At 40.3% G+C, this 12,444-nt stretch overlaps 1 protein-coding gene across 1 annotated transcript in view; it reads left to right on the top strand.

Moving 5' to 3' along the window:
• NetA (Netrin-A) overlaps positions 1-12,444 on the top strand; it is a 444,700-nt gene that overhangs the window by 278,394 nt on the left and 153,862 nt on the right. The window contains exon 2 of the mRNA XM_083136735.1: positions 789-977. Coding sequence (XP_082992861.1) covers positions 789-977 — 189 coding nt within the window. The remainder of the gene's footprint in view (positions 1-788; positions 978-12,444) is intronic.

Raw genomic sequence — 12,444 nt, 5'->3', positions numbered from 1 at the left:
TTAAGATTAAAAAAAAATATTTCCCGTGATTCATTATGCAAAATTGCGTTCGACGTCATTTTCACACATGGGCAGAGCCTTATCTAGACTTCGACGAAATCAAATCTTCCCATTTCATATTGAGGCGTGAACGAGCCTTGCGTTTACGAGACGGGAATGAGCCGTGCGTTTACAAATAGAGGCCGGAATGAGCAGTGCGTTTACAAATAGAGATGAGAATGAACCGCGTGTTTACAAATGGAGACGAGAATGAGGCGTGCGTTTACAAATCGAAACAGGAATGAGCCGTGCGTTTACAAATCGAGACGGGAGTGATCCGTGCGTTTACAAATCTGCACTAGAAACAAGATAACTTTTACAAAACTCGAGAGTAAACTAGACTCGTGTCTACTTTTATTTAGTGATACGTTAAAGTCTCGATGAAACTTCGGAAAACATTGATTTGTTTATGAAACAGAAAAAAAGAAAATTAATTGTCAACTGTAGAATAAATATTCTGACGAAATATAGAAGTATGTGTTTCATAGTTCGGAAAAATCGCAATGTAATTTTAAGTCCTGTATCTTAATATATGCCTACATGTTCATAAAATTTGCCTTTTTGGTGAAAATTCTGCGAAATTGCCCCCACGGAGGGAAATTTCCCTTCATGTTGCAACACTGGTTTCTGTATGTACTAGGATTGTCCTGTATTTGTCGTGAAAATACCCACGAGCTTAATTTAACGCAGAGATTTACACCAGATTTATTGCTGACTTTCCCTTGACATCCTTCTTCTGTTCCTTTCAGCATGTAACTGCAATCTACACGCCCGAAGATGCCGCTTCAACATGGAGCTCTACAAGCTGTCCGGCAGGGTGAGCGGAGGTGTTTGCCTCAAATGCCGCCACAACACAGCGGGGCGCCACTGTCACTATTGCAGGGAAGGATATTACAGGGACCCCACTAAGCCTATCACGAACAGGAGAGCTTGTAAAGGTAAGTCACGTGATTGCATTTTCCTCCACTACTTTCTCATCTCCCGCTGTAAATGACGTGTTTACCATGCGGATAGGTGTTAACAGTTTTGTTATAGTACAGGTCATGGTTTATTTGCAGCTGCAAACGTGACATTAAGTACAAGAAGGAAGATTCATTGATTGATTGATTGAGTTGGTGCTTTAAGCCCACTTTATGTACAGTAAAGCTAATTGCGACTGGACCTACAGTTCAAAGTGGGATCCGAACCACTATGTGCCGCCACACGGTATCGAACCCAGGGCTCCTTGATTACAAGGCGACGACGCTACCACTGCGTCATCGGGTTGGCCCTACAAGAAGGAAGAAACTGACGCGAAATAGGGTGAGGGGAGGAGAGCACCTTATGATCAGATAGGCGAATCCGAACTGGAATTCAGAACTGAAATCCCAAACTCTGCGAATAGAACTAAGATTAAGAATCTTTTGGGTACAAGGTGACAGTGTTAGACCCTATGATATCAGGAAGGTTGCTACGCCCCTTCATGTAAATGCCCACTTTAGGAACACAAAATTTCTGTATACCACGGCTAATCTCTAAGGGTATGGGTTATTTTCTTTGGAATGTAAATCAGAAAGCAGAGATATAAGAATGAGAATATATATTCTGAAACCTTCACAATTACAAATATTATATTCTTAAATTCTCAATACAACATTATATTCTTCTTCTAGGAAAAAGGTTGGCTTCTTCTTCTTTAGGAAAGGTTGACTTCTTCTATTCTTCTGTAGAAGGGTCATCTATCTCTTCTATTCTTCTGTAAAAGGGATCATGTATTTCTTCTCTTCTTCTGTAGAAAGGATCATCTATTTATTCTATTCTTCTGTAGAATGATTAACTACTACTTCTATTTTCTGTAGAGCTCTATCACGTGAGCGTTTCCCCTTTTCGTTGGCCTGAAGCCTGAATTTGGCTAACAAAACTCAGATGTATTTTGGGGCGACAAATCTGGATATAGCGCCACTTAAATGACGACCAAAAGGGACAACCCACGTTCGCTAATATAAGAGCGCTACCTTCGGCCCAGTGCGGCTAAAGTCAGCTAGCACAACCGTAGTGCTTTGGGGTGGCAAATATCAATACAGCGCCACCAAGGGGAAACAACCAAAAACCTAACGAGGCGTTATTCCTCGCCAGAGATAAAAGACACGGATTCGAATCAACATCTTGACTTCTTTACTCTCCCATATGTCTAACTCATGAGTATTTTATTAATCATTATAATTCCTCTACTATTTTATATTTCTTATCTTATAATTACAATGATTTAATCTGTACTCATTATCTTTCATTTGTTTTGTTTAATATAATCACTTTCAGTCTCCTCTAATTTCGTCAATCAAATTACTTTCCGCCTTCCCGTCGCGCTGCCATCTATTGTTGCTTCCGCCAACTAATTCTCCCTATGTTGATCTTTGGGTTCGGCCGTTCAGGCACGTAACAAGGTGCAAGGAAATAAAGAGGGAAGCTGTAACTCTGTGCTGGATGTCTCTGGAGCAAGGCCGCGCATAGCGGCAGAGAAGAGGGGGAAATCGAGTGGGCAGAGAGAAGCAGTGCACGCTGCTGCGAAGGCTGGTAACTGCAGTCGCTTTCCCCCCTTCACGCAATGCCGTTCCCTCTCGCGTGTTCTTTGGGGGAGCCGCCTCGCGTCACTACTTGCGCAGAGACTTGTTTTCGTTCGCTCACTCCAGAGATAGCTGGGACAGAGTATAGAGAAATAGTGAAACCATGGGGAAAGTAAAGTCATAACGAAATGAAATACAGGTGGAGAAGTTGGGTAAATCAGGAAACTAAAATGAAGAAGTAGAAGCTAGTAGAACAGAATGAGCGGACACACAAAGAGGTAGAGAAAACACATGGTGGAAGGGGGAAAAAGTGTGGGAGGTAGAAGATGAAGAGAGAGAAAAGAGCGCTAGAAAGCGATGAAGCAGTCAAATCAAAGACATCCATATACTACGCAGATCGTTGGAGGAAGGGAGCATGATGCACTACGAAGACAAATGTCCCGAGTTTGAACTCTTGTTAAGGGGGTTAAAATCTTATCCAACAACACAGGGAATTTTGGGGCAGACATAAGGGAATTTTCAGTGTGAACCAGGAACAACACTGAAATAGAGCAACGGCCAGGAGTGAAAGTGGTGGGATCACGAGCGTACTGTGATTTTAAGAGCATTACCTGTTCCGCACAAGTTTCAAGAATTACGTACAAATGCGTGAAAATTCTAGATCCATTGTCCCAAGAAATGGTTCTCGCAGAAATGGCTTCTTGTTGTATTTATGTAAAGCTTTGAATGAGTATTTGAAAAAGTGCCAATTTTGACGTCTCAATTGCATGCTAGAAGTTTAGGAGGGGGAGGAGGTTGAACCCTAAACACGCCCTTTAAATACAGCCATGCTATTTGCGTTCAACCTTCCTCCACACGGGGGTGACCATGTTGTTATTTTAAAAACACGGAATTGTCCATAAATCTTACCCTCCCAGAAACTTTCATACGAGTCCTCCAAGCATTCAAGCTGTCACGATCGGACTAATTTATGTTGCTGAGCTACTATATCGAATTTCTCTAAGTCCATCAGATTTCATCTTTGTACGTTGGGTAGTTTTAGATGCCGATAGTTGCCACAAACAGACATGACTGTGACATAGAGTACATTTTTCAGTTTTTCCTGATTAGTAAACGCCGTAAAGCATGACGACGTTAATCTTGTTCTTCCAATGAAAACGTTACATTTTAGACATGCAGTTATTTTGTAACTAGAGATTTAGTAGAGTGGTTGGGCATGGAGATTGGTCAAAGCACCGCGTTTGAGCATCTGCCATATTTGAACTGCCAGATGGGGGCAAATATGTAACGTTTAATATAGTTTTTTTCCCCACCACAGGAGTTACAGACATTTTTTTCCCGGTCTTCTGACATTTAGATGCATCTGGCTACACTACTCTCAGCACAGCAGGTGTGGAGATTTCAATAATATCCCAGTGCTTCGGTCCTTTGACCGAGAGAAGGAGTAAGCGTTCCGTTTGGCGCCAGCCAAGGTGAATTATTATAACGTTTCCACCACAGGTTACAAAAAAGAAAGGTTAAATTCTTCGCACCTCTACTTGTTAAGGAGCGACCGCAGCGCCACGGGGGATAAAAGATGAAACCGGTGGACTGCGAGTGCCAGCGCCGCCAAGCGGAGAGAGCGAAGTAATGAATGGAAGATATGCAAGTCTGCGAGTCAGTCTCACACAGAGCGGTGTAATTAATTTGAAAACATCCATTGAGTAAAAGCTCTCGGGTTAACACAAAAATATAGCGGGCATGGAGGGAAACTAGTTCTTGTATATTGGCAAAACGCGGTTAAAATACTAATCGTCCGTCGCCCGTGGAGAATTTTTGTTGCCCACGCAAGGCCACCTCGCCCGCGGGTCGAAACTGCTGGAGAAAAGTTGCTACCTACGCCACGCTGCGGCGGATTCGGTACTAAACCATTAAAACACGTCAACCGGTTTTTAGCGCGAAATGTTGCTTTGAAGTCAACCTTCAGCAAAGATCCTGTAAATAAACAACACGGCCACCAGATGGTGTCAATGTTCTTAATGCATCTAATGTAGTATTCGAACAGTTACTTTTTAAAAGTATCTGATAAATACTTACAGTATAATTAAGAAAGTAACTCAGTTGCAGTTACTATTACTTCAATAATCAACAAAGTTAAGTTTACAGTTACTACAGCTCGTAATGTAACATGTCTTCCATAGCAGTGTGTGGCGTCTTACTTTATTTAGAAGTAAGTAATGTTTTATAGGTCCAATTATGAAAAATAATATCTAAAATTAAAACATTGTCTATTATACACCCGGCTAGCGGCCATACTGCTTACGTCAAGGGTGCTCACGTGATGCTGACGTCACGAAGACAAACGAAAAGCGGAGGTCGTAAACTTACAAAATTTCAATTTATAAAGCGTTTAAACTGTCTATTTATTTTGCCAAATTAACTTATTTACTCTGTGTTCCATATGAACTTCTTTCTACACATAACATTAGTTACAGTAAAATTGCACAAGACATTCTAAAAATGGTTGTATTCACTTTTTAATCTAGATATTTTGGGGCATGATGGCAAATGTACTTCCATCGAAGAAAGGTGATCTTGCACACGTTACACTCTGTCCCAGCAGTCTATGGAGCTGCTGCAAACGGCTTGTAACTGCAACTGCGTTATCCCCTACGAAAAATGAACGCACACCAGAGTGGCGTGTCCAGGGTGTTATAACCCCCCTTTTAGCAAAAAAAAAAAAAAAAAAAGAAAAAAGAAAAAGGGAGAACCAGGAGAATATGGAAAAATGAGGACTAACTACTAAAAAAAAGTACGGCCACCCTTCCTTTCGAATATCCTGGGCACTGACACATCATACCATGCAACAGAGGAAGTCACTGAACAGTAATCCCCCCTCCCCCCCCCCCCCGTCCAAGGTTGGTTGAGTGATTGGGTTTATTTTACCTCATTTTTCTGCCACTTTTGACTAATCGGGAAGATGAGGATGAGTGATGAAGTTGATGAAGGGGCACTCATAATAAGCGCACATGCCCTGTCCGGGATTCGAACCGGGAACCCCTGGCTTCGCAGTGCGCTGTGCTAACTACTTCGCCGCGGAGGCTGGCGTAACACGGACGAGCAGGTGGAATAATTTAAATATCTTCTTTTGATGGGGTTACATGGGATACAATTTGGATCTAAGGGTTTATGGGAGTATTGTATCCGGCACAAACATTTAGGGGGCAGCTGTGTACCCCTAGTACTTGAGCCACTAATATAGTGAGTTGACTTATGTGTAGACCTAGCCATTGACTGGAAACGTTAATGGATGATTATCTATTCTATTAAATATTATTATTATTGTATGAAAATGAAGAAACGTTACATATCACTAAATTATATGGAGTGGTTGGAGATGCTTAATTTACCAACCTTGATCTCAAGAAGGAAATATAAAATTAACTCATTGATACAAAACGTTTTGTCAAATAGGATTGATAGTGAATACGTTATAAATATAATAGTATATAACGTTCCAAAATACAAAACAAGAAAAAAAATCATTATTATCAGTAAATCTGAAAAGTGATGGCGAAATTATAAAAATATTAATTGATGATTTTGACTATGATTTCCCTTAAAATATTATCTTTAGGTATAAGATGAGATTTACTGTAAAAACCATTATGAGTTAATCCTTTAATATTACTCTTTGTGACATAGTGTTGTATAAGGTTTCTTTTTTTTTTAACTGTTCTCAGTACTTTAAAATGAATAACAATTATTATTATTATTACAACAATGGAAGGATATTTGAATTTGAATTTTATTACTCCATATCAACCCTAAACATTGGTATGTGGAGGATTCAGTATAGTTCAGACAAAAATATGCAATTACAAGATTTCTATAGTTTACAATTTAAGTATTCACTAACACTATAATATTCCTGATTTAATAATAGTCTCTCAACTTGTTTTTGAAACTTGTCATATTTTCTGCTTTTATATCATTTGGTAGATTATTGGATATTTTAATTGGGCCATCTGTTCGGGTCCATCTTGAACTAATGTTAGCTTGGTAAAGTATGGCTTTAGAAGTGTTATATATATATGTTCTATTGAGCTTCGTGGCATAATATTTTTTCTCGCATATAATACCATTTCGTATATGTACAATTAAAGTGAAAAAATGTCACGTAGTTATGATCAGTGATGTGCCGTAGACTATAAGATTACGTCTACATGCGTTGTCTACACGTACTCTAAGCGTAGATTACATTGGGTTGTACTTTTCATAGACTACGTAGACAATCTAAAGTGCATTAAAATTAATTTTCAAGGCTTTCATGAAAGGAAAGTGACATTTTCAACTGTATTGGTTCCTAACGAAATGAAAAGAATTCTATTTGCAACAAAATTTATCTTCTGTTCTATTATCAACTATGGAAGCAGATAGATAGTATGCAAGAAACAACAGCAGATGGCAGTCGTGAGGCAAAAGTGGTCTTTTATCCATAAAACACTAAAATGTTTCCTATATTAGGTTTCTTCCTAGGTGAGAAATTGTTCGAATTTGGAAGAAAGAGTATGAAACGTTCTCCTCACACATCAGCAACTGATACGCAGTATAATTTTCTTTTAATTCCACGGCGTCCTTTACTAAGTTATCACCTCTCGCCATGTTCTTTATATAGATTACGTAATCTACGTGTATAATATAGTCTACTTGTAGAATGTAGACTATCGTTGTTTACGCGTAGACGCACATCACTGGTTATGACGCTCGACTTGCCATAGCCACAATTCATCTTCACTTTCCGGGAAACGCTTCTCTCTATCAATAGCAGCGGAACAAATGCATTTTTGAATAAAGTTGTCAACTTTGTCACAAAATGAAACCAGCAGCCTGAAAGATGTTCACAGTTATTGAAGACTTGGTTCCCTTCAAAGAGCGAGTCCTCATTCTTCTTGGACCAAAAGTTAATAATCACAGTCGCATTGTCCTCCGTGGCATTTTGCAGTCTGGGTGGCGACAGGCCGATTCTTGATTATGAATGTTCCTTTCCCATAGTTCCCCTCGCGGTGTGGTATTGAAACAAGAGAGTCTAATAACCTAACTCCTTCTTGGGTCTTCAGTGTCAATATTCTTCTGTCAGCTTTTCGTGAAACGCGTTCGTCTTTTCTTCAGCCTCACGACAGGAGCGCTTCAACCGCATCTCGTTGTCATCTGGTGGTTGTAATGAAAACTAAACTCAAAAATGACGTTTTCGGCTCTCGGGAAGTTGTTGAGGAAATTAAAGGAAAGTTACGGTGGCGCTAGTTTCATGCCACATTTGACATGACAGCATTGTTCTCTAGTCGTTAGCCTGTTTTTCTTAACAAAGCACACAATTGCTTTGTATCCTTTGGTGGTGGAAAATATACACTGCCACCGTTTATCAATGTTTCACATTTTCAGTACTTGACTACAGCTTGCAATTTAGGGTCTAAAACATATAGGAATATTAAGGTATATGTGGGGATACAATTTGATAATTACGATTGAGTAGTTTAGTAGAAGCCTTGAGGAAAACGTGGCTAAATTCCAAATTCGTGACAACTGCAACTCATAAATTTAGAGCTATTGAGGTGAAATCTTTATATGCCGCATATAGTACATGGAAGGACTAAGCCCCGCGACAGGTTAACTTTGCAGCAGGTTTTATGTATTAATCCACGCAAGAATGGCGCTCAGCATCTTCCGTGCCAGTCTTGCCTCAAGCTCAGAGCTGTTCATATCACAGACAGTGAGAAAATCGGCAGTATTGCAGCGGAACTATATTCTGCGCGCACGTTTGCGTCTATATATGTGAAAAGTTGCTGCAAACTTAACCTGTCGCGGGGCTTAGAAATGTAATATTGCACTTGATCGAAATAAGCTAAAGCGTTTCAAGATCGCGAGCGAAAAGCTATGTTTCTAATAACTAAGAAGGTGCTAGACAGCTGAAAAATATTAGTTTTTTATGTTCTAAAAACTGTGGAAATATACGGAACAGGATAGTAATTTACTAAGTTACCGCATATTGTGTCTATATTATGCATCAACTCCAAAATATGCATTTTCACAAAGAATTTGGAAACTTTATTTTGTCTGAAATATCTAAAATATGTACGTTTTATGTTCTTTTCCTAGAAATATGTATTTTATATGCAAGAGGAAAAATTATGCATTCTTATGTGAAATATGAATTTGCAGATTGCATTGAAGCCATATGGTCGGCATTCCTACCGAACATAGGCAACAACGTCATTTCGCAATAGCGAAATTTAAATTATAATCTAATTTGGGAGGGGTGGGCGTGTAAAGGAAGCAATTCACCACTAGCAAACGCAGATTTTTTTTTCTCGGAAGTTGCTGGAATTATCGATATGGATATAATATAGCTGCATTCTAGGTAGGGACGAAATGCATTTTAAAATATTTCGTACTTACCTTTTTGAACCTTCGATTGATTGATTGGGTGTTTTTTAAAGTCCACTTAATGCACAGTAAGGCTAATCGGGACTGGACCTACAGTTTAAAGTGGGATCCGAACCACTATGTGCCTCCACCGGAATCGAACCCGAGGCTCCTTGATTACAAGGCGAAGACGCTACCACTGCGCTATCGGGAGGCCCCCATTTTGAACCTTCGTTTCAAAAATTGTTCAAATACAAAAATGGAAATCGAAATTGGGGGTCATTTTGAGGCGATTCTGCATTTACCACCCCCGAGTTCTTCACTGCTTCAATGCGAAAATTTTGAGTTTCTCCAATTTCAGGAGTCGGCTCCCGTGGTGCAGTGGTTAGCACATCGCGCTGCGACGCCAGGGGTCCCAGGTTCGAATCCTGGCCAGAGCATGGATATTTGTGAGTGTCCATTCATCAATTTAATCATTTCGTCACTCATCCCCATCTTCGCAATTTAGCCAAAAGTGACACAAAAGCGAAGTGAAATAAAGCAAATCAATCAGTCAATCAATCAATCCAATTTCAGGAGGGGCTCGAGCCCCATCAGCTCCTCCCTTGTGTATGCAAGTGCAAGGCATTGACGTTTTCACCACACTTAGGTTTAGCTGAACTTCTGTGCAGTTGCTAAATGCCGTCAACAACGACTGACTTGGATTTAAATTTGGCTTTACAAGGTTCAAGGAGGGGGGGGGGGGGAGTAAAAACCCTTTGATCCCTATGCTCCCTACGTTCTTGTTTTGAGTAAAAAAAACAGTCATTCTCTCTAATGCGCCAGGTTTTCTTGAATCCTGTTTGTTCAAAGTTTTTTTTTTCTTCCTAAATAAAAACTTTGAAGTTTGAATAGGGTAACCGAAATCTTTATATGCCGCATATAGTACATGGAAGGACTAAGCCCCGCGACAGGATAACTTTGCAGCATGTTTTATGTATTAATCCACGCAAGAATGGCGCTCAGCATCTCCCGTGCCAGTCTTGCCTCAAGCTCAGAGCTGTTCATATCACAGACAGTGAGAAAATCGGCAGTATTGCAGCGGAACTATATTCTGCGCGCACGTTTGCGTCTATATATGTGAAAAGTTGCTGCAAACTTAACCTGTCGCGGGGCTTAGAAATGTAATATTGCACTTGATCGAAATAAGCTAAAGCGTTTCAAGATCGCGAGCGAAAAGCTATGTTTCTAATAACTAAGAAGGTGCTAGACAGCTGAAAAATATTAGTTTTTTATGTTCTAAAAACTGTGGAAATATACGGAACAGGATAGTAATTTACTAAGTTACCGCATATTGTGTCTATATTATGCATCAACTCCAAAATATGCATTTTCACAAAGAATTTGGAAACTTTATTTTGTCTGAAATATCTAAAATATGTACGTTTTATGTTCTTTTCCTAGAAATATGTATTTTATATGCAAGAGGAAAAATTATGCATTCTTATGTGAAATATGAATTTGCAGATTGCATTGAAGCCATATGGTCGGCATTCCTACCGAACATAGGCAACAACGTCATTTCGCAATAGCGAAATTTAAATTATAATCTAATTTGGGAGGGGTGGGCGTGTAAAGGAAGCAATTCACCACTAGCAAACGCAGATTTTTTTTTCTCGGAAGTTGCTGGAATTATCGATATGGATATAATATAGCTGCATTCTAGGTAGGGACGAAATGCATTTTAAAATATTTCGTACTTACCTTTTTGAACCTTCGATTGATTGATTGGGTGTTTTTTAAAGTCCACTTAATGCACAGTAAGGCTAATCGGGACTGGACCTACAGTTTAAAGTGGGATCCGAACCACTATGTGCCTCCACCGGAATCGAACCCGAGGCTCCTTGATTACAAGGCGAAGACGCTACCACTGCGCTATCGGGAGGCCCCCATTTTGAACCTTCGTTTCAAAAATTGTTCAAATACAAAAATGGAAATCGAAATTGGGGGTCATTTTGAGGCGATTCTGCATTTACCACCCCCGAGTTCTTCACTGCTTCAATGCGAAAATTTTGAGTTTCTCCAATTTCAGGAGTCGGCTCCCGTGGTGCAGTGGTTAGCACATCGCGCTGCGACGCCAGGGGTCCCAGGTTCGAATCCTGGCCAGAGCATGGATATTTGTGAGTGTCCATTCATCAATTTAATCATTTCGTCACTCATCCCCATCTTCGCAATTTAGCCAAAAGTGACACAAAAGCGAAGTGAAATAAAGCAAATCAATCAGTCAATCAATCAATCCAATTTCAGGAGGGGCTCGAGCCCCATCAGCTCCTCCCTTGTGTATGCAAGTGCAAGGCATTGACGTTTTCACCACACTTAGGTTTAGCTGAACTTCTGTGCAGTTGCTAAATGCCGTCAACAACGACTGACTTGGATTTAAATTTGGCTTTACAAGGTTCAAGGAGGGGGGGGGGAGTAAAAACCCTTTGATCCCTATGCTCCCTACGTTCTTGTTTTGAGTAAAAAAAACAGTCATTCTCTCTAATGCGCCAGGTTTTCTTGAATCCTGTTTGTTCAAAGTTTTTTTTTCTTCCTAAATAAAAACTTTGAAGTTTGAATAGGGTAACCGACCAATGACCGTTACTACTACTTGGTCTCCAGCGACCAGCGAAAGAAAAAAATAGATCCCAATTCTAAAACCAGGAAGAGGGTAAGAAATGAATTTGAAACCCAACGACACCGTGGGGGTGATTTTTCCATTTTCGCATCGCATCGCATCGCGTCGCCCCGCCTCGCATCGCATCGCCTGGCATTGCCTCGCATCGTAAGACCGCTATTCCGGGTAACCGAAAAGGAAATTCCTCCCCATTTCTCTCTCTCTACCCCCTTTTTTTATTTTCCCCCATTTCACAGATTTGATTCCTGTCTTCCTGCCTTCCAACCCCATCTTTTTGACCTCTCCTCCCTGGTTTGTTGTAAACGGAAGGAAATTTAATTCGTACTCGAAAAAGTTTCAGCGGTGGAGACGGTGCTAAAAGTTTCCGTTGGCTCGCAATAAAATTCGGATTTCTTCGAGTTGCGTTCAAGTGTTTCAAACTCCCCCACAAGAAAAAAATTAGGGATGTTTTCGAGACCGATACCAGCGTTTAAGACCCTCCTCCCCCCGCAGGATGGACTAGAACAATATAGAATCGAACAGAATAAAATTAACTAGATAAGGATCGCTAGGAATCGCAAAGATAGCTCAACAATCACCACACCCCTGAACGAAATGGACTCTACCCGTGACCTTGAGACTCGACTCGGTGTTGAGTATTTTAATGGCGTGTGCCACAAACATGTGCTCAGATGAACATAGCTTGTTTATTGTTTATGACGAACGAGTACATTTGAACATTGCCAGAGGTTAATTCAGAATATGCATGTCGAAGAAGTGGATCGAAACCATGACTGGACTCGGTAGTTCAAATTGTAGAGAATG

The sequence above is a fragment of the Lepisma saccharinum genome, chromosome 15 (assembly GCF_977018435.1).
Source record: "Lepisma saccharinum chromosome 15, izLepSacc3.1, whole genome shotgun sequence".
Taxonomy (NCBI): Eukaryota; Metazoa; Arthropoda; class Insecta; order Zygentoma; family Lepismatidae; genus Lepisma; species Lepisma saccharinum.
The sequence above is the reverse complement of the archived record's forward strand: the minus strand, read 5'-3'. Positions and strand labels throughout refer to the sequence as shown.